Below are 24,314 nucleotides of genomic sequence, written 5' to 3' on the forward strand. Positions count from 1 at the left end.
CAAGAATGAACAGTTGATATTACATCAGATACGCCGGAATTGAGAGAAAAAGGCGGATTTCTCACCAAAGCCGAGCCGGGCCGGGCCGGTATGCGTTCGCACTGAAGCCGATTGCCGATTCGCTTTTCAAGACATTTTTCAGTTAAAAATACAAAATACTGCGCAACTCACTACGTGGGAAGATCCAACTAAACTGAAAGAAGGCAGAATCCGCTTGGCCGAAAACGCTCGAGTTGGGCGTCAAGCCAACTCCAAAAATCCGCTCGGCTCGGCCCGGCGTTGATTTGAATGCTCCCGACTAAATCCTGCATAGTTAGCGCGCAAGTGGATTCCGCTCGGCTCGGACAGGCCCTGCAAAGCTTTGATGTGAAACCCCACTAAGACGTTGATGTTGTCGATACCACTATATTACAGAATAAGCTTCTATCTGCACATACTAGATCAACAAATTTCAGCCAAATAATTACACAATGCAGAGTGCATTGGACTCAAAGATTAGGAAATATTTCAAATATTGTGGTATAGAAAACATCAAAGTCGTATTCTTTTAATTATTCATTAATTTATAATTATGAGGATATAATATTACACATCATAAGCATATGATTGGGAAAAACAATAAGAAGAGAAATACGAATATTATAGTTATACCACAACATCTCTTACCATACAATAAAAATCTGGTGTGGCGGACTCACACAACTTTCCTTGCCGTTATGAAAATTGATCACCTGACGCTAGTGTTCCCGCGCATCTCAAGTTTACTATTCAAAGATTTGAGCCAGCTGGTGACAGGGCAATAACGCTGGAGACACACATGAGGTAAATAATATCAATAATTTGCAATTGAATAATCACATTTTCTCTAATTTAAAGCTTATTTCCAATTTTAGGTGAAAATGTTACTGAACATTAATTGTAGAGATTTTCATGCTCAATCTACTCCACTTGATTTTTTTTTGTTTCAATTGTATCTGAAGCCTGATAATTGGGAATCTATCTGCATTGATGGGGCGGAGCTTCTGAAATTTTTACAGATATGGGACTTGTGGCAGTTGATAGAGCTTATCGATGACTATTTTAGGTATGAATTTGATCAAAATCGTTGGAGCCGTTTCCGAGAAAATCACGAAAAACCCTGTTTTTGACAACATTTTCGCCATTTTAGCCGCCATCTTGAATTGCATTTGATCGAAATTGTTCGTGTCGGATCCTTATAGTGGAAGGACCTTAAGTTCCAAAATTTCAAGTCATTCCGTTAATTGGGAGATGAGATATCGTGTACACAGACGCACATACACTCATACACACACACACACACACACACACACACACACCACATACAGACCAATACCCAAAAACCAGTTTTTTGGACTCAGGGGACCTTGAAACGTATAGAAATTTAGAAATTGGGGTACCTTAATTTTTTCGGAAAGCAATACTTTCCTTAACTATGGTAATAGGGCAAGGAAAATAAAATTAGGCCATCTACCTTTAGAAGACAGTGACAACGCTTTTGTCCAATCTTATCCACTGAATTTATAACAAGGACCTCTCCCACTACCTCCGTAAACAAAGCCATAGTACATTCTGGTGACGTCAGCACAGGTAGGGCAACTCACTACCTCCTTCACCAATAAAAACACTGAAATCAACAAATGTGAGTTAGTGTAGGAGGTGGTGAGTAGCCCTACCTGTGCTGACGTCACCAGAATGTACGTCACAAATGTGAGTTAGTGTTTTTATTGGTGTAGGAGGTGGCGACGTCACCACCCTGTGCTGACGTCACCACCCTGTGCTGACGTCACCAGAATGCACTATGGCTTTGTTTACGGAGGTAGTGCCTCACCTAACTATAGAAGAGATTTCAAAAAGAAAGGTATGTGACATGACTCACCTGAAATGTCCTACTCGAAGGCTTGGGGTGATGACAGAAGGGTGGTGTTATCAGGATGCCCGCGCAGCTCATATCATCTTGGTCTCACATCATCCATGCATGTACCTCCCTCCACATCCACCTGAAGCAAATAATAAAAGGCATTGAAATCATTGAAACTCTACAATCACATTTGAATTTTAACTGGCCATGCATCAGTTCAAAACTTGACTCCTTGGTTTCCTAGCTTCTAAGTTCTAGACTTTAAACAGCTGGAGTCAGAAAATTGGCTTTCCAAAACGGAACGTAGTCACAGTCCACGTTTAAATTGAATATCGAAAAACTAGACAATTGAACACAAAATAAAATAATGAGAAAATAGTGTAAAGTTTCAGCTATTTTGAATTATTTAGGAATGTTTCATTTCGTCAAGGAAAAACGTTTCCAATAATTATAGAAATGAGAAGATAAAAATTATCATAAAAACTGCGACTACGCCCCAATTTGGAAAGCCAATTTTCTGACTCCAGCTGTTCAAAGTCAAGAACTTACCTATATCCCGACCGAGCTCGGAATCCGGCCCTTAGTAGCGATATGCATATATCGATAACATAGATGAATAAATAGATTATCAATATAGATCATAAATAGATAGATTATTAGATCGATATCAATCATAAATCGATAGATTATTAGATCGATATCAATCATAAATCGATAGATTATTAGATCGATATCATTCGTAAATCGATAGATTATTAGAGCTGTTTGAAGTAATGATAGGCTATTTGTTAATCGATTGATTTAGATTAGTTTTGCTGCTGATGTTAAATAATGGAAGGTATGATTATGATCATAGACCCGGAATCACACAGGCAGACAAACACAAATGGTCACCCATCCAACGGCAGTACGTTGCTAAGCTATTGAAAATGCATTACAGTTGCATACAAAACAAGTGTGATAGTAGCCTACATTAACCTAAACAATTATCAAAAGTGAGGTCCACATTATAATGGCAGTGGAGACTGATAGGAGATAAGCATTGCCGATTCTCTGCCTTGTCACTGCCTTCTATAGAGGATGGCTGATACCGGTATATCTCATGTAATATTTACTGTCCATTCTTGTTTATATTAAGTCCATATTTTTGTTAACTGAAGCCAACTACTGTCTATTATTCCTGTTTTGTTGAGAGTTAAAGAGTGTAAGAGCAGCACAGTACGAGAGATTACCAGCGTCGCATAACTTCACCATAAACAACTACTATAGTAAGGTCCACGTTGTAATGGCATTGTTTAATAAGCAATTGTATTGCTATCCTTGTCTATCATTCAACAAACCAAATAGCGCTATCTCTTTCTCGCTTTGATCTGTTGCCAGATCGTCTTTTAACAATGTAGAATTAAAAATTAATCAACAGAATAGTTCATCTTAATTATGAAAGTTTATTGAGAAATTATTGGGGAATATAATTTCTTGCTTAATAAAATATAATTGATTATTTCAACGAAAATGAACAGTTATTACATCAATAAACCTGTATCAGCTACCGTCTATAGAAGGCATTGACAAGACAGAGGATCGGCAACGTTTTTCTCTATTTTTCTTCACTGCCATTATAACGTGAACCCCACTATAGTCTCTCAACTTCGACTCCAATTCTAGTCGCTAGCGTCTGAGGCCTATAGTGGAGGTCCACGTTATAATGACAATGAAGAAATATAGGAGAACAACGTTGCCGATCCTCTGTTTTGTCTATGCCTTCTATAGACGGTAGCTGATACAGGTTTATTGATGTGATATTAACTGTTCATTTTCGTTGAAATAATCAATTATATTTTATTAAGCAAGAAATTATATTCCCCAATAATTTCTCAATAAACTTTCATAATTAAGATGAACTATTTTGTCAATTAATTTTTGCTATTATAACGTAGATCTCACTATACCAGCGTCGCATAGCTTCACCAAAAATCTGGTGTGGTGCACTCACACAACTTTCCTTGCCGTTATGAAAATTGATCACCTGACGCTAGTGTTCCCGCGCATCTCAAGCCTACTATTCAAAGATTTGAGCCAGCTGGTGACAGGGCAATAACGCTGGAGACACACATGAGGTCTGCTATCTCTTCATAGTGAATGATTTAATAGAATCAACAATAATTTGCAATTGAATAATCACATTTTCTCGAATTTAAAGCTTATTTTCAATTTTAGGTGGAAATGTTACTGAACATTAATTGTAGAGATTTTCATGCTCAATCTACTCCACTTGATTTTTTTTTGTTTCAATTATATCTGAAGCCTGATAATTGGGAATCTATCTGCATTGATGGGGCGGAGCTCCTGAAATTTTTACAGATATGGGACTTGTGGCAGTTGATAGAGCTTATCGATGACTATTTTAGGTATGAATTTGATCAAAATCGTTGGAGCCGTTTCCGAGAAAATCACGAAAAACCCTGTTTTTGACAACATTTTCGCCGTTTTAGCCGCCATCTTAAATTGCATTTGATCGAAATTGGTCGTGTCGGATCCTTATAGTGAAAGGACCTCAAGTTCCAAATTTCAAGTCATTCCGTTAATTGGGAGATGAGATATCGTGTACACAGACGCACATACACTCATACACACCCACACACACACAGAGACCAATACCCAAAAACCAGTTTTTTGGACTCAGGGGACCTTGAAACGTATAGAAATTCAGAAATTGAGGTACCTTAATTTTTTTCGGAAAGCAATACTTTCCTTACCTATGGTAATAGGGCAAGGAAAGTAAAACAACTACCAGGTCTATCGGCTTGAGTTAACAGTGAAATTTGCAACATAAACTATGACGCCCTATACCATGGGATATCTTCTTATGCTATCTTTTCTCTAAGACATATTAAGTAGGCTACCTTTCAAGTGGCGTGGTCGATGACATGTCAAGTGGTCCATCAGTGTGCCAAGCTGCACAGACACTGTCCCCTCCACCCATCACACTTGCAACATAACAAAACAAAATGCATTAATTTTTGGAAAATTCCAAATTTACCGCATAATGAGATTGTCCTGTAATTCCATTACATTTATCAATGACAGACAGCGGTTATATAGTTTTGTAACAAACAAATTATAATTTCAAATATCAATCATAGAAAAATATACATAAAATTGGAATAGGATTCATTGGGGGGATTTTTAATGGCTATAAGAGTTATAGACATTGAAATAATAACTATATCATAACCATTACAGATACAGATACATTTGTATCACACACATATTTTGGAATTTGGATTTAGATTACAACCTGACAATACAAAGTTTCTTGGTATAACAGTTCAAAGCAATTTAAAATGGGACCTACACATCAAAATATTATGTGGCAAACTATCGAAGGGAATTTTTATATTGAATAGATTGAAGTTCATTGTTGATAAGAGTGTTTTAATTTCAGTGTATTTGCTTATCTTCATTCTCATTTGTATTATGGTGTTGTTGCCTGTAAAGAAACTATTTGTGTTACAGAAACGAGCAGTAAGGGTTATTGCTAATGTGAATAGTCGTTTTCATTGTGTGGATTTATTTAGAAAATTCAACATTTTGACAGTACCAGCTATTTACATTCTTGAATGTCTTATGTATGTGAAAATTAATTTAGCAAGTATTTCTGTAAATAGCAACGTTCACAACCATTACACAAGAAATTCTGAATCTCTTAGAGTGAACCAGTGCAATTATGCAAATACGAACTGCTTTAAGGAGTTTGGTATAAGAGCTTATAATAAGCTTCCTGCACATTTGAAGGAGCTAGAAGTGGGTAAATTTAAGAGAACCATGAAAAATATTTTAATAGAAAAATGCCCGTATACAAAAAAGGAGTTTCTAATTTGAGGGTGTTTTTGTTTTGCTGTTTGTATGCTTGTGTTTGAATTTTTATTTCTATGAATGTAAATACTTTTTATTTACCATGTTAAATTTATTATGACGATGCTATGCATTTGTATATAAATGTTTTCGCAATAAAGAAATCTTGAATCTTGAATCATACAGGACGTTTCAAAATGAATAGCGGGGTTTGTTATAAAATTTATTATATCAGACTTACAATGGATATATGAATGAAAGAGAAACTTAAACAGTTTTAAATTATACAGTGAGGTCCACGTTATAATGGCAGATGGCAGTATAGAAAGATAGGAGAACAACGTTTCCGATCCTCTGTCTTGACAATGTCTTCTATAGACGGTAGCTGATACACGTTTATTGATGTAATAACTGTTCATTCTCGTTTAAAATAATCAATTATATTTTATTAAGCAAGAAATTATAATGTACAATAATTTCAAAATGAATTTGCATAATTAAGATTAAATATTTTTTTAATTATTCATTCTACATTGTTAAAAGACGATCTGGTAACAGAGCAAAGCAAGAAAGAGATAGCGCTATCCACTTTGTTAAATGATAGACAGACAAGGATAGCAATACCATTGCTAATCAAACACTGCCACTATAACGTGGACCTCACTATAGTGCACAGTCAAGCTGACAACTTAAAATTAGAAAGAGCTAGTGGCGTTCACTGAATAAAGTTTATACAAGTCGGCAAGTTTGCGAAGCCTTTCTCCAATGACACAACTTGTATGAACAGGTATGTTCGTTCACACTTGTTTGACACACTTGTCCTGTCTAGTGGCCGGCCAGTCCCCATACAATCTGAGGCTGGCTACTAACGACAGGTCATGCATTAGGAGCATGTGTATACACTCATGTTCATCTATACCAGTGGTCGCCAAACAGTCGATCGCGAGCTACCGGTAGCTCGTGGGGTAGTTTTTGGTAGCTCACAGAAATGCTTGGGTTGGCAACCCTGCATTGAGGAACATTGCTACAAATTTTGCATTTCTCACAGATATAACTTATAACTGAGAAGTTGAATGATTTAAATTTGTAGCTTCAAGGGAAAGATAAGGACATCGGTGGAATGATTTCAACTGTAACATCGTTCTCCAAGTACCTCGAGATGTGGCAAAAGAATGTCGTGTACACAGACGCACATACACTCATACACACACACATACAGACCAATACCCAAAACCAGTTTTTTGGACTCAGGGGACCTTGAAACGTATAGAAATTCAGAAATTGAGGTACCTTAATTTTTTCGGAAAGCAATACTTTCCTTACCTATGGTAATAGGCAAGGAAAGTAAACAACTACCAGGTCTATCGGCTTGAGTTAACAGTGAAATTTGCAACATAAACTATGACGCCCTATACCATGGGATATCTTCTTATGCTATCTTTTCTCTAAGACAAAACTAAGCAATATTAAGTAGGCTACCTTTCAAGTGGCGTGGTCGATGACATGTCAAGTGGTCCATCAGTGTGCCAAGCTGCATAGAAAGTGTCCCCTCCCCCCATCACACCTGCAACTTAACAAAACAAAATCCATTAATTTTTGGAAAATTCCAAATTTACCGCATAATGAGATTGTCCTGTAATTCCATTACATTTATCAATGACAGACAGCGGTTATATAGTTTTGTAACAAACCAATTATAATTTCAAATATCAATCATAGAGAAATATACATAAAATTGGAATAGGATTCATTGGGGGGATTTTTAATGTCTATAAGAGTTATAGACATTGAAATAATAACTATATTATAACCATTACAGATACAGATACATTTGTATCACACACATACAGGACGTTTCAAAATGAATAGCGGGGTTTTAATATGTTATAATATTTATTATATCAGACTTACAATTGATATATTGAATGAAAGGACGTTTCAAAATGAATAGCGGGGTTTTAATATGTTATAATATTTATTATATCAGACTTGCAATTGATATATTGAATGAAAGAGAAACTTAAACAGTTTTAAAGTATATAGTGAGGTCCACGTTATAATGGCAGTGGAGAAAGATAGGAGAACAACGTTTCCGATCCTCTGTCTTGACAATGTCTTCTATAGACGGTAGCTGATACAGGTTTATTGATGTAATAACTGTTCATTCTCGTTTAAAATAATCAATTATATTTTATTAAGCAAGAAATTATAATGTACAATAATTTCAAAATGAATTTGCATAATTAAGATTAAATATTTTTTTTAACTATTCATTCTACATTGTTAAAAGACGATCTGGTAACAGAGCAAAGCAAGAAAGAGATAGCGCTATCCACTTTGTTAAATGATAGACAGACAAGGATAGCAATACCATTGCTAATCAAGCACTGCCACTATAACGTGGACCTCACTATAGTACACAGTCAAGCTGACAACTTAAAATTAGAAAGAGATAGTGGAGTTCACAGAATAAAGTTTATACAAGCCGGCAAATTTGCAAAGCCTTTCTCCAATGACACAACTTGTATGAACAGGTATGTTCGTTCACACTTGTTCGACACATTTGTCCTGTCTAGTGGCCAGACTACACAGAAATTTCTTTAGATTTAAATTCTTTTTAAAAGTCCCATCCAGTCTGCTTAATTTCAACATACAATCTAAGGCTGGCCACTAACGACAGGTCATGCATTAGGAGCATGTGTATACACACATGTTCATCTATATTATGCTGAGATGTGAACTACATCCGCACAATACACGAGCCAGGAATAATATTGACCTTTTTTTTCAAGCTGAGAAGTTCATTTGTGGTAATTCTTCATATTGAATGAAAAAGACTAAGAAATTGTTAAAACCACAGATTTATTGATACTTAGAAATAAGTATCATAAAAGAAATAAGTATCAATAAATCTGTGGATTTTGACAATTTCTCAGTCATTTTCATTCAATATTGACCTTCCTCAACACCGCCTCACAAGAACTGCAAAATCACCAGCCTATACTGGAGCTTTTCTTTCCATTTTTTCTTATTTTATTTATTTATTGTATTAAATACTATAATCATAATACAATTATGACATTGGAGGAAAAACTAGGCTAATCCTGTACTATTTCTCTCCAGAAATTTTGATAAAATGTTAATGTTGTCCAAAAGATAAGGTTATATAATCACACATTGCTTCGTCACTTGATTTTCTGTCCAGAAATGATGATTTGCTGCGTGCAATATATAAAAACCACAGCTACTCAAGGACATCCGGAAAAACCTACAGACATACCTCATGGCAAAACCCTACTACACAATAGCGGAGTATGTTGAAGAGCATACAACAGGACACCTGGACTAATCCAGAATACAATTCATGACAACTCCTCGGACATAGGACCATAGAAAGGACCGAGAAAACTATGATAAAGGAAAGAACTGGCTTATATACACGCGTACGGGATAGGAAAATTATGTTTGACGCATCATCAAGTCTCAACTACTAAACTGATCAACTTGAAATTTTGCATAATTATAGATTCTTAATTAACCGAGGATGGTTATAGGTCTATTTTTAATTCTTCAAGATTTCATTACGTCAAGTTTTCAAAAAACCCTTGCGGAGCACGAGTTACCTGCTAGGCTATCTATAATATGATTAAGGAAAGAACTAGCTTATGGCAAAATTATGTTTGACGCATCATCACGTCTCAACTATTCTGATTAATTTTAAATTTTGCATAAAGATTCTTAGTTTACCGAGGATGGTTATAGACCTATTTCAAATTCTTCAAGATTTCAGTACGACAGGTTTTAAAAAATACCCTTGCGGAGCACGGGTTACCTGCCAGTCTATCTATGATATAATAAAGGAAAGAACTGGCTTATACACGTAAGGGATAGAAAAATTATTTTGGCTAAAGTGCACGTCCAGTGCCAACATACCTGTCATCAAATTTTTGGTTGGGATCGATTTAGTATGTTATTTTGAGCACAAAATCACAAAAATTAAACGGCGCTCACTATTGTTTTTAAAATAAACTAAATTCAAAGTAGCAGAACTTTACATGCATTTAACCTATAAGTAGCAACCATAAGTAGCTAAGGTTAGGAAAAGCTGTAGGTTAGGAAAACTCAGATTAGGAAAAGCTTTGGGTTAGGAAAACTCAGATTAGGAATATCATAATTTGATGATTTCAATAATCAAAATGGCTGCTACTCATAGGTTAAATGCATGTAAAATTGTGCTACTTTGAACTTAGTTTATTTAAAACAATAGTGAGCGCCGTTTAATTTTTGTGATGTGCTCAAAATAACATACTAAATCGATCCCAACCAAAAATTTGATAATAGGTATATTGGCACTGGATGTGCACTTACACCATTATTTTTGACGCATCAACACGTCTCAACTACTCTACTGATTAATTGAAATTTTGCATAAAGATTCTTAGTTTACCGAGGATGGTTATAGACCTATTTCAAATTCTTCAAGATTTCAGTACGACAGGTTTTAAAAAATACCCTTGCGGAGCACGGGTTACCTGCTAGTCTATTTATGATATAATAAAGGAAAGAACTGGCTTATACACGTAAGGGATAGAAAAATTATTTTGGCTAAAGTGCACGTCCAGTGCCAACATACCTGTCATCAAATTTTTGGTTGGGATCGATTTAGTATGTTATTTTGAGCACAAAATCACAAAAATTAAACGGCGCTCACTATTGTTTTTAAAATAAACTAAATTCAAAGTAGCAGAACTTTACATGCATTTAACCTATAAGTAGCAACCATAAGTAGCTAAGGTTAGGAAAAGCTGTAGGTTAGGAAAACTCAGATTAGGAAAAGCTTTGGGTTAGGAAAACTCAGATTAGGAATATCATAATTTGATGATTTCAATAATCAAAATGGCTGCTACTCATAGGTTAAATGCATGTAAAATTGTGCTACTTTGAACTTAGTTTATTTAAAAACAATAGTGAGCGCCGTTTAATTTTTGTGATGTGCTCAAAATAACATACTAAATCGATCCCAACCAAAAATTTGATAATAGGTATATTGGCACTGGATGTGCACTTACACCATTATTTTTGACGCATCAACACGTCTCAACTACTCTACTGATTAATTTGAAATTTTGCATAAAGATCCTGAATTTTACGGAGGTTGGATATATGCCTATTTCAAACTCTCCAAGATTCCACTCTTTCAAGTTTTCAGTTTGTAAAGTTTTAAAATAGATCTTTACGGAGCACAGGTTACCTGCTAGTCAAAGAATAAAATGGCATACTATTAACTAAATAACAATTGCCGCTGTATTTTATATTTTTTCTTGTGAGTAAATAAAGATATGAGTTTGAATTATTGTTGATTTCAACTATTCATCAAACATCCACAGCAATATACTTTTGTTTAATAAGTTTCTTGCAGGTTATAGCTTAAAATTCAACAACTCTATTCAGATTAAAGGATTATTTAGGGCCTACAACTAAATTTACAAGAGAACATGAAATCTGAAAGTTGGGGAAATACCTTGATGCATAATCGTAACTAAACTATTTTAATTGTTAGTAGCCTAATAGTTGGGTAAGCATCAATGAAATTATATTCCCGTCAAATTCAACTAAATAGAACCCGAGTAACTATAAGTGAATTTGGTCTAGGCTACTAATAAATTATAAAGAACTGGATATTTATAACTTTATGAAACATATAAATAATAAAAATATAAGCCTTGCATAATCATTTGTTCTATGAAATATAAGCCAATCAATTAACTCTCAAGCAAAGTCAGGCTTATCATCAATACCCGTATTTAACTTGCATTAGGCCTATCGCAAATAAACCAAATATCAACTCCTACTAACTGAGAAATAAATAATAGAATGAATCATAATATAATCCCGACTTTACAATATTCTTTGATATGGGCATTAAACCTTCAATAATTTATTATTGTAACAGAAACCTTGTACCTAAACGGACAATAACAAAGCAGATAACATAAGTATCCTCAAAATTAAATAAAATTACAATAGTGATAGAAAGCAAAAAATATAATGCACAAATTGAACAAACGAAGAATCAAATTGGATAATATTAATCGGAATTATAAAAGATAATAAATCTTTTACAAACCTGATTCAAAAACTGTCGAGCTAACCTCAACAATAATCTTGGCAAACCACACAATCATTATCAACATCACTTGACAAATTTAATTCACTCTAGTGACTTCAATAAACTAATAATATAGCTATTATAAGCCAAAAAATCATTCAATTTATATTAAATAATTATTTCAAATAATTTATTTCTAACCCCAACCTAAAAACAAACAAACACAAACGAAGCAGTGACTGTGGTAGTGAGCAACACATGACACTTCCAAGCGGATTTTCATGGAACTACTTTACCGACTTTACTACCAGCTGAGAGCTGACACAAAATCATGAAAGCAGTGGCATCGTTTCACTTCATCAAGATTCCTAAAACAATAATCTAACATAACCCCAAAATTTCTACCTAGTACCTACGCTTGTATCTAAATTTTCGATATAAAAACTGAAAAATAAATACGTAATTAATTGTATTGTTATTTATCCACAAAACCTGAAATTAAATTGAAAAGCCTGACTCAAACACTACTGTAAACTAATATGAAGTGAATGTGAGGTAAAGTTGTTTAAATCATCAAATAGAATGAAGTAAGTTTATTATTTTTAACCTCAGCTAATGAAAAAAGTAAAATGATGGCCTATAATAGAATAAGTTATTATAATAAATTGATAACTGCCCATACCTTCATTCATAAACGGTGTTTGTTAAATCAGCCTAAAACTTGACTTATATTTTCACTACACAACTATCAAAACACAGCCCCTAAATTGAAAACATTATCTGTAAGGCATTTAGTAAACTTATTTACGATAATATGATGTAAAAAACACGATAGAAATAATACAAAGATTAGCAGTCCGAGCCAACCTGATGATACATGACAACTGCATAAACTTCATCTCTACACAAAGGCAGGTAACAGCCTATCAGAGAGCGCCATTTGTCACACAAACATATTCTATGACCTTCTATAACCTTCCATCAACCTAATCAAATTTCAATATGGCGTGACTCTAAATTAAGATTTTTCAAATAAAATTCACAATCATTTCACTACAAGAGAATTACTTACCTTCAACGGAGAGCCTGTTACTAATGACAATATGCATCCTCTAATGATTCTAGGATGTCTAAATTGTTTCTTAAATACTTTTCCAGCATAGGCGAATCACTTTTCACTAACACAAAATAAAACCCTACCATTTTTACAGGGTCCAATATTAGCACTACCGCAAAATAGAATACATAACAAGAAGTCTTTGATTAGCATATTCGTCACAATTAAAACATTATTCATCTAAAGTAATAAGAAATTCCAAGGGGACCACTAGCATTTCCGCCTATCCGGGAAGATGACTGTGCCCGTGTGCCGTCCTGAACTAACAAGTTGCAAGATTGTATGTAAGCCCACCGCTAGGGGGCGCGACAGACATTTCAACAGCCAATCACAGAGCAGCATTTCGGTCACGTGGTCACTGACGAGTCGTAACACTCTGCGACAGTCACGTAATCAACATCAACTAACCAAATTTCAAGATGGCTTGGATCCATTTGATAATTTTACAAATAAACTTCAAAATAATTTCACTACCAGAAAATTACTTTCCCTTAACGGAAAGCCTGTTTATAATAAATATAAGATCCCACTAATTATTTCAGGAATTTTAAAGATATTTTCAAAAGTTATACTAGTATTTTAAAGAGAAATAAAAGTGTAAAACGTAAATTATTGATTATCTAAAATGTGCCACTGAAGCCAGTAGACATATTGAAACCAGATGGAGGTTTCTGGGTACAGGTATTTCAAAATACTACAAAGGAAATTTGTCCAGAAATGACCACACAAATTTCAAATTAACCTTCGGTGAAACTGAATATCGAAAGATATACTAGCTCCATGGAGATTAATTGAAAATATATGAGGTCACCACGCCTTTTTCCTGTTATAGTTTGCAGTATTCTGAAATCGCACAGCTTACAGACTAATCATATTTTAACACTAGATGAATAATGAAATGAATTTGAAAAACAAGCGTTCTACAATAAACAAGTATTGGCTAATATTTTCCAATTTATAACATGAGGGATGAGTTATGATTGATGTTAATAGATTTCATAGGCCTACCTGAATGAAAACCAGGTTGCTAAGTCCAATATCACTAACACAAAATTAATTCTATCTGTCTCAAAGCCACATTAACATTACCCCGAAATAAAATACATAAAAATAAGTCTTTGATCAGCATATTCATCACGACTAAAACACTCTTCATCTAGAGTAATAAGACAATTGCATGGGACCTACTAGCATTTCCGTCTATCTGGGAGATGTGTCGACCTGAACTAACCATTTGCGAGATTTGCAAGCTCGCCGCTAGGGCGCTAAACAGCCAATCACAGCGCGGCATTTCGGTCACGTGGTCACTGACGAGCCGTAACACTCTGCGACAGTCACCTAATCAGCCAATCGGAGAGCTGCGTTTGGACTTTTTGATAAAACGTCTTCTCTGATTGGATGTCGCGGTGATCACGATTTAAATTTAACCAGCTGTGTAACCGGCATCTAGACCTTCCATCAACTAACCAAAATTCAAGATGGCTTGAATCCATTTGATAATTTTACAAAGTAATTTCACTACAAGAAAACTAGTTTCCCTTATCGGAGAGCCTGTTTCTAATTAAGATAAACTCCCTCTAATAATTTTAGGAATTTTAAAACACTTTTCAAGAGTTTTACGACTATATAAACAGAAATAAAAGTGAAAAATAAAATGTATTATTTAGAATAATTATACCAGCGAGGCCAGCGGACATCTTGAAACCAGGTGAAAGGTTCGCACAAGTTACAGAATAATTGAATATTTCAACACTGGATGAACAATGAAATCGATTTGAAAGACTAGCGTTCTACAATGAACAAGCATTGGCTAATATATTTCAATTTATGGGAATAAGTTATGATTGATAATAATACAATATTCATACCTGCATGAAGACCAGGTTGCAAAATCGAATGGCACTAACAAAAAATCCTAGCCACATTAACACTACCCCGAAATAAAATAGGGAGCAATTAATGAGCATTTTCATAATAATACACAAAGTAATTGGTGCATTACTAATTGAAAAGTAATAAGAGGATAACGATAGACAACCACTACAATTTCAACCTAGGAAGACAAGGATAAACGGTCGACTGGCAAGCCAAGCTCTCTCCTTCTACTGACGTCAACTGACCCAACTTCAAATTTCGCAAATAGGTTATCTGTCCTATTCATTTAAATTCCTCAAAAATTATTTCACTACCTAAAAATTACTTTCGCTTATCGGGGAGAATGATTATAATGTGAATACGAATCCCCATATTATTCTAGGATTTTTAATAAGCGTTTCAAGCATTTTGAAGGTAGTTCAAACAATTTATTAGTGAAAAATCGCATTAATTATATAACATATACCAGCAACGGACATGTTGAGGGTGGCCTATTATTTCAACCTACATTTAAATAGATATAGTACAGATGGAAATTATAATATTTCAGTGTTGAAATTTAATATATCTTGTGGGAACTAATCAGAAAGCAGTATTTTGAGCTGGAGTCTTAACAGATACTTGATTCGCTGAATATTTTCATAATTTATGCAAATTAATGGATAGTTTTCTCTACTGATTATTAGTGCTGATAATAAAGTATGGCTAATAATTCAAGAATTACAATTTTATACTGTTTTTGCTAATGTTTACTTTCTTATTTACGGGTACCAGCATGTGTAAATAAAAATAAAAATTTCAATTACTTTTGCTAGACTTATGACAGTCACTGTAAATGTTAAATTGAATAAATTTGCAAGCGGCTTATACCTAGTTAGATCCGTAGGTAAGCAGGTTTCAAATGAATTATAAAACATCATGTTAATATGGTCAATAATTGAAAGAAATTTCAAAAAATTATGGCAAAGACTCCCGACATTACGACAGAACAACATCAAATACTGTACTGAACTAAATAAAATATCTATTGAAAACGGCGGTGAATACCAAACAAACAAGAAACTTTAGGAAACATCTGAGTTTTGCTCTGCAGGGGGTCACTCAACACAACAGACAACAAATAACTCAGTTGATAAATGATGCAGATGAAAAATATGACAGAGATAAGTATTACAACAAATAACTCAGTTGATAAATGATGCAGATGAAAAATATGACAGAGATAAAAGTATTACAAACCTTGCATAGTACACCCTCAGCTGAAGCAAAGCTTTCTATGGAAAGCACTCGTAGATAAACATAATTCATTTCATCGAACTTTCTTACAATATTTCTAATATCTCACAAAATATTGATCGAGCAAAATCGTTCAACATAAAACTGTGAGGCTCATATTACATCAAGCCACGAGTGCGTCGCCAGAGAGCAGCCAATGTAAATCAAGTTCAGACACCAGGATTGGTGACCCGAATGAGACACCAGTCGGCCGCCAAAATCTGGTGTCTCGGCTGGCGACCCTAGCGTGAAGAGCGCAATAACAACTAATGCCCCGCGACTCGCTCGGACACTTGGCGACACAATGGTAGCCAACTCTAATACCAGCCTAAACACGAAATTATTCTGTGGAAATTGTGTCACCTAATTACGGTGCCAGGTGGATAACAAACTATAGCGAGGTCCACGTTATAATAAAATACATACAAGGGAGCATTATTTGATGAACATATTCATGGTAATACACACAGTAATTAACTAGCACATGGCGGGATACTCAAGTGAGGCGGCCATGTTTGTGCGTCTATAACTCGACGACAATAGACGATCTGGCCGCACCGATCACAGGGCGTTTGGGGGGAATGACAAGCTATTCAGCTCTGTCGAATTCGCCCCCTGTGGCTTATGATACAATATATCATATTATGTTATCTATATTTGATCTATATTATATGTAATATAGCAAATTATGTGATCGGAGGTTGAAAAGAAATTGACACTCGTAATTATTATGGATAAAGAATTAGGTAATCAACTAAAATAATAGACACAAAAAGGCATTGAACATTATTGCAGATTATCAGTAAGTGAGCGTTAATTCATTAATTTTTTACTGCGTTAGGCTATGCAATAAATAATGGAATATCAACTCAGTTTCTGACTCAAAGCAACCAAATCTACATTGATTAGGAAATAGGCATAACCTTTGGCATACCTTTAGGCATAATGGAATGGGTAAGAAGTAAAACTCATTTCTCATTTAAAATTATGAAATTCTTCAAAGATTTTAGCTTTTTTCTCTTTTTTCACGAGATTTCTTGAGCCACTAAATTGTTTCATGGTATGATAAATAATATTAAAAAGAACATTGAATCGACGTTAGCAAACAAGCCATGCTTGGCTTAACGACGTCTATTATATTGAAAATTATGTAAAATGAATTAAATAAAATAATGGAAGAAAATATATGGCAGACAACACCTAACTTATTTGGGAGACTGGAGTTGCGACGCTCCATAGCACCCAAAAAAAGCCGTCAATTCTGCAGCATTGCATTTGTAATGCCGGCGCCACACTTTCGTCAAGTTCCTTGCCAAGTGGCTCGCTGTATACATAAACATTTTTACGGGCGGGAGTAGAGTCGAGCGGTGGCATCCACACTCTCGCGCTCGTCGTCACTTGTATGCACTTGACAAGAGTGTGGAAGCGGCATGATATATGTAAGATTTGTAAAACTTCATAGAATAAAGCTACTGTTTAATTCACATGTTTTTCTGTAGTGATTCATTTGAACATCACTTTGCTCCACATCATATTCAACAATAAACGAGCACAAGCGCATCATCTTAAGCTGCGTACAGACTATTGCGCCACGAACACGCATATTTCACTTGTAATCAGCTGATGCTAAGCTTGTTATATCCATACCTTTCCGTATCTGTACAAATACAGAAACAATCAGCTCATGAAGAGTGAAATGCACGTGTTTGTGGCGGAAAGTCTGTACGCAGCTGCATGTGAGATCCAGTTTTGTAACAAACTGCATGACCTATAATAGGCCTACAAGAAATATTAGGTTAAAGAAACGAGACGGGGCCGCCGAAAATAATGGATGGGCAGGTAGAAGTTCTAGTGACCCTTCAGTGGTCGCCTATTGTTATTAAATTTCGACATCTTCTATTGTTAAGGTTTCCACTCCAAGGAATATACTGGTGGACCAGTCTGGTTACTTGAAGGCACTTTCAGCTGTAAACCAGTGGTAGCCTACAGTGATCGGTTAAACACACACATTACTATCGATGATAAGCACAAATTTAGCCAAACGTACGTGGTGTGTGAAGCCCACATCGTTTTTTGGACGTGCATTTGTTTGCCGTCCTTATAAATTCTACGAGATTGAATAGAACTTGATAAACACATCATATACTTGCCAAGTTGTGTTCATTTATTTAATTTAATTTATTGTATAAAGCACTACAATCGTAATAATATATTATAGAATATAATAATTTATTATGACATTGGAGGGAAAACTAGGCTGAACCTGTACTATTTCTATTTGTTCAATCCAATAGAATTTGGAAGGACGCCAAAAAATCATACGTTCAAAAAGTATAGAATTGTATGTAACTCAAGTTAGTCTGTATACAGCTTGTGAGCAAGTTGATGAAACTCATCAAATGAACCGTTGGGAATAATACAATTACAAGTACTTGATCACTGATTTAGGCCCGCCGCAAAGTAGACTCACGTTAATCCACGAAACGCAACCCACGCCGAGGGATGTTTTGTAAACCATTGCTATAGAATTATTCATAATCAATCAGCTGACAATTGGATTATTCATTACATGTATTACACAGATGTCTAGAGAAGCAATGGTTCACAAAACATCCCACAGCGTGGGTTGCTTTTCGTGGATTAGCGTGGGTCTACTACATTGCAGCGGGCTCAGTATTGTAGAAAATACAGGTATTGTAGAAAATACAAGTAACAGATGTAAGGTGCATAGTAATAGATAAGTTGGTGCTACCAGCTGGAAGAGCCTTCAAGAAACTACACTGAGTCGGGCCACTAATGAGGGTAATGAAGCGGAATAAGAGGACAATGGAGTATGTTAGTCCAGAATTAGAGGATAAACCTTTTAGGCACAATAGCCCAGTATACAGGTTTCGCGGCCACGTCTCGTTTCTTTAACCTGAAATATTTAAATCTCAATAGAACAGAGTGGAATGTCAATTAGGAGAGAGGTATGTTACAACACTCACCAGCTGTCAAGAGCCACACTTGAAGGTTCTGGTCTGGGATGTCCAGCTCATATAAGCATCGATGCATTGCACAGAGAGATGTTGTCATATACATCCAGCAATCTGGTTCGTCCCTAGAGAAAATAATAATAAGAGGCATTGAAATGATGGAAAATAATCGATCATAATTTTAAGAGACTGATCATTATCAAAATATTAGCATAGAGAGAAGCTAGCATAAGAAGATATCCCATGGTATAAGGTGTCTATGTTCTAAATTTCAATATTAACTCAAGCTGATAGTCCCAGTAGTTGTTATTGGTGAAGCTATGTGACACTATGGGCCGGTTTCCGAGCTCGGGATTAAGGTGAGTTCTAGACTTCAACAGCTGGAGTCAGAAAATTGGCTTTCCAAAACGGGGCGTAGTCTCAGTAAATAGTTGCAGCAAAATAAATTTTTATTTTCTCATTTATATAATTGGAAACATTTTTCCTTGACGAAATGAAGCATTCCTAAATGATTCAACATAGCTGAAACTTTACACTATTTTCTCTTTATTTTATTTCGTGTTTAATTTTCTAGTTTTTTGAAATTTAATTTAATCGTGACTTTGACTATGACTACGTCTACGCCCCGATTCGGAAAGCCAATTTCCTGACTCCAGCTGTTCAAGGTCTAGAACTTAGCTAAATCCCGAGCTCGGAAACCGGCCCTATTAGTCTCTCATATTGTGCCGTTCTTACACTCTCACCTCAACAACATAGTAATAATGGACAGTAGTCGACAGTAATCGGCTTGAAATAGCAGAAAATCGGTTTGAAATTTGGAAAATAAACGACCAATACGCTATACCATGGGATATCTACTTATGCTATCTTTTCGGTTTGAAATTTGGAACATAAACGACCCATACTCTATACCATGGTATATCTACTTATGCTATCTTTTCTCTATGATTGTATTATGTTTGAATTCAACTGTAATTCATTTTATAAATGCTCTGTACGTCCGTTAGAACTTTGACGTGCTCCAGCCGCCTCACTAGAGTTGTCACTAAGGAATTACACCCTTGGACCTCTAATGCTTTGCTACACTCTTGCCGAGTCGCTTGCCAATTGCCCAAAACCTCCGATCAGCATAAATCTTAGCGAAGGCGAGCTGAGCGGTGGCACAGTGGTCATCCACACTCTCGCAAAGCGGTGGAACAGTGGTCATCCACACTCTCGCCGAGTGGTGGCACAGTGGTCATCCACACTCTCGCCGAGCAGTGGCACAGCGGTCATCCACACTCTCACCGAGCGGTGGCATAGTGGTCATCCACACTCTCGCCGAGCGGTGGAACAGTGGTCATCCACACTCTCGCCGAGTGGTAGCACAGTGGTCATCCACACTCTCGCCGAGTGGTGGAACAGTGGTCATCCACACTCTCGACGAGCAGTGGTCATCCACACTCTCGCCGAGCGGTGGCATAGTTGCCATCCACACTTTCACGTTCGTCGTCATTTGTACCAACTCGGCGAGAGTGAAGCGCTGGCATAAAACTATTTCTAACTTAGAAAACGTAGATTACTTAAAAAAATTACTAAATTAGAATTGAAAGGCACAACTCACATTTACGCGACTCAGGTCGAGAAGAGACTCGACTCTAGTTGAGAGCATGTGTTTTCAAATAGCGACAGTCGCGGAGACTAGAATCGACTGGTCTTAGTGTCACCATTTGGAAACACATGCTCTCGACTAGAGTCGAGTCTCTTCTCGACCTGAGTCGCGTAAGTGTGAGTTGAGCCAAAGTGGTACGTACCTGTCAAGTGCCATACTTGAAAGCTGTGGTCCATGACAGGAGCGAATCAGGATATGCCAAGTATACTCCATACTCCAACTTTCGATGTCCCCACCACAGCCAAACTGCTCTCTGCTCTCTCCACACCTATAACATAGCACAAGACCAAAACATTAATTTTGAAAATCATTATCGAATTTAAATTGATATCGCAGAGGTCTACTCCAGCTTAACAAATTCTTCAAGAATCATAGTTGGGGCGAGAATGGGGCTGTTGATGTTGGATGTCTATAGTGAGGTCCACGTTATAATGACAGTGTTTGATTAGCAATGGTATTGCTATCCTTGTCCATTATTCAACGAAGCGGATAAAATAGAATAGAAAAGAATTTTATTGTCCTTTATAAACAATTACATCGAATAATATAAACACTTTACATTTTATCCAATGAAGTAACACGCAGTATTATTCTATGATTGACTAAAATTCATTAGGCATGGCCGAAGCCGTCAGCCAGACTTGGCAGATAAAGATAATAGTTTTCCGTATCTAATCGGAATAAAAGGTTTGATGAATTTTAGCAATTGTCATTGATTCCGGTTCTCTAAAAAAAATAGTTGTAAGTCTTCTATTACCATGAACTATTATTCAACTATAATTGAAAAGAAAGTTTATTATCATTTACAAGATAAGATTTAGGTAAACATCAATAAATACAATATATTACCGAGAAGCCTAGGTAAAGAATTCAAACAAACCAATTTACAGTTTAAAAATTGTGATCATGAATAAGGAAATTTCTATATGTTCCCGCTGATCTTAAATACCCCTCCAACCGCACCCAGTCTTCCCCGTTGAGATATCTCCGCACTACTTCTTCTCCCAGTACTTGGTGCTGTAAACTATTTTTCCTTTGCTCTCCCAATACCTTACAACGGCCTATAGAATGATAAATATCTTCCCTTTCCCCACAATTGCACAAACAACATATTGTATTAGCCTCCTCCCTACCCGGTCTGAAATTTAATGGCAATAAGGACCTTTTTGCTTTGAGTATATTTCTGATTCTCATTATTCATGTAACTTTTATTAATTTTATTATTATCCAGCCTGAGCTCAGCATTGAGTGATAATGAGCATTTACAGCTCTATTCCATAAATCTCTTGCCACTTTTCTTTAATCTTATTAATTACATCCGAGCTTTTCAATTTTCATACAACAGACTGAGTCACTGGGTTCATCCAATTAATATCATTCAAACCAAACTGCCTTCTCCTCTCCTCGCACCATCCAACTTACTTTGAGCCATGTTATTGTAATTTTTGGGGCTCTAATATAAAACATCTAGTAGCCTAACTAGAGAGTAAGAATAGAAATTGAGAGAGATAATAAATGGAAATCTAATAATTATATGATAAATTACGAATGGCCTGAATTGTAGGTACTGTAATTGATCTAAAATTATTTGAATCACTGGGAATATAACAAAGAACAGTGTTACCTAACCTTCAAAGTTCTCTACATATATGAAGAGTTCTATAAAAATATAAGATTGTTATAAACTATAAATAATATTTTATGACCATTGAAATTTAATACCATTTTTATAAAAAGTAGCTTGGAATAGTTTAATGCCTAACTATCATTGGCTTGTAGTAAAAGTTTGGCCAAACTAAATGCCATTTTTACTGTTAAATTAAAAAAAAGTAGAACTATGAAAACCTATGTGAAATTTAGATAAGGATAAAAAAAGATAAAAATAATGGTCTAGGCTATGGACGCCTACTATACTTAAAATTTTACTTCAGTTTTGTATTCAACTATAACATAAGGCATAAAAACTTAGAAATTAAAATGTATTTTGGTTGATTATGTGTCAAACATATTACCGTCGCTTACGTAACTACAGAGTTGAGTAGGCCATGATATTACTATACAAATAACGATAATATTGGTAAGCAAAATAATTAAATAGGCTTTGCCTAGTAACCTACTTTGAGATCATAGCGTAAGGTAAGTAAAGTAAGCTTTGGAAGCCTACAAAGTTTTATTAAAACCAATTCCAACTTGAAAAAATAAAAATCTTGAAAATTTTTAGAGAAAAACATGTGAAATAGTGAATAATAGAATTTATTAAAAACATACTTTACCAAAATAACGCCATAGGCGATAGGCCTATGAAGCATAACAATTCAGAAGCTCAACATACTGGAAATAATTCCATGAACCTTTCACGGAATGCTTTCAATATCAACAGGAGCATTATTGTGATTATTTTGAAAAGTAATAATAGCTAATAAACCACTAAAATCCAAAACAAAACCGAGGCACTGCCGAGTCCCGACATCTTGTCAAGTCAAGAATCAGATAAGAGGAATCAGCTGATCTAACTTTCATTTGCTACAGTACCGCTGCCCAGTGGTCGAAAAAGGAAGCTCAAAAATTAAAAATCTATTAATCTTCCAATTTTTATTTAAAATTAAGTTAACTAAGAAGTTTTTAATATGTGTGAAAAAATTAAATTAGAGTTGGATAATGCATATTCATTACAGAAAATGTATCATAATTTGTGCTTTTATCACCATGTCTTGTCTGGACGCAACAAAACTGATTGGATCAATTCTACATTGCGATATATGGTTGTCTGTAAATGTGTTCGAAAGTAATCACAGAGCTATAATGAGGTCCACGTTATAATGGCATGTTTGATTAGCAATGATATTGCTATCCTTGTCTACCATTCAACAAAGCGGATAGCGCCATCTCTTTCTCGCCAGATCATCTTTCAACAATGTAGAATTCATAATTAATTTAAAAAATATTTCATCTTAGTTATTATGAAAATCAATTATGAAATTATTGAATAGAATTTCTTGCTTAATAAAATATAATTGATCATTTTAAACGAGAATGAACAGTTAATACTACATCAATAAACCGGTATCAGTTACCCTCTATATGTGGCATTGACAAGACAGAGGATCGGCAACGTTATTCTCCTATCTTTCTCCACTGTCATTATAACGTGGACCTCACAATAGAACAAGTAAGTGGGGTTTCACACCAAAGCTGGGCCGAGCCAAGTCGAGCGGAATCCGCGTGCGCACTAACTATGCGGGATTTAGTCGGGAGCATTCAAATCAACGCCGGGGCGAGCCGAGCGGATTTGTGCAGTCGGCTTGACGCCCAACTCGAGCGTTTTCGGCCAAGCGGATTCTGCCTTCTTTCAGTTTAGTTGGATCTTCCCACTTAGTGAGTTCTCAGAAGAAAACCTTCTGAGTAGGGATGGCAGCAATAAACATGATACAAATCCCATACAAAGGCCAATTATTCCAATAAAACATTATAAATACTGTGAAAATTATGAACTAACCTGAAAAAACTTTCTCGCCGATCCATAATATCTAGATGTGAAGTTATCCAGGGCTGGAGATTGCAGATGAGGGCCTCCCTCA

The 24,314-nt window shown here is 35.5% G+C and overlaps 1 protein-coding gene across 4 annotated transcripts; it reads right to left on the reverse strand.

Moving 5' to 3' along the window:
- Positions 1-1,793: 1,793 nt before the first annotated feature.
- Positions 1,794-23,204, reverse strand: LOC120352506. Of its 4 annotated transcripts, XM_039433391.1 has the most exons (6): positions 23,005-23,204; positions 20,879-21,004; positions 19,098-19,210; positions 7,232-7,298; positions 4,783-4,819; positions 1,794-2,018 (listed from the first exon to the last, which is right to left on the reverse strand). In XM_039433391.1, the coding sequence occupies exons 1-5, from the start codon at positions 23,043-23,045 to the stop codon at positions 4,810-4,812; spliced, it is 357 nt and encodes a 118-aa protein (XP_039289325.1). In that variant the 5' UTR covers positions 23,046-23,204; the 3' UTR covers positions 1,794-2,018; positions 4,783-4,809. The 4 variants fall into 4 exon arrangements, with proteins under 4 accessions (XP_039289325.1, XP_039289324.1, XP_039289323.1 ...); XM_039433390.1 differs by lacking the exon at positions 4,783-4,819 and having other exon boundaries at positions 7,214-7,298; positions 23,010-23,204; XM_039433389.1 differs by lacking the exon at positions 4,783-4,819 and having other exon boundaries at positions 7,214-7,298.
- Between the last annotated feature and the right edge of the window lie 1,110 nt (positions 23,205-24,314).

The sequence above is a fragment of the Nilaparvata lugens genome, chromosome 7 (assembly GCF_014356525.2).
Source record: "Nilaparvata lugens isolate BPH chromosome 7, ASM1435652v1, whole genome shotgun sequence".
NCBI lineage: Eukaryota > Metazoa > Arthropoda > Insecta > Hemiptera > Delphacidae > Nilaparvata > Nilaparvata lugens.

Coding starts and splice junctions, on each gene's coding strand:
- LOC120352506 (XM_039433389.1), bottom strand. CDS start 23,045: ATGCTTCATAGGCCTATCGCCTATGGCGTTATTTTGGTAAA. Junction 21,005..23,004: donor TATGGCGTTATTTTGGTAAA/GTATGTTTTTAA, acceptor GCTATGTTATAG/GTGTGGAGAGAGCAGAGAGC. Junction 2,019..7,213: donor TCGACCACGCCACTTGAAAG/GTAGCCTACTTA, acceptor TATTTGCTTCAG/GTGGATGTGGAGGGAGGTAC.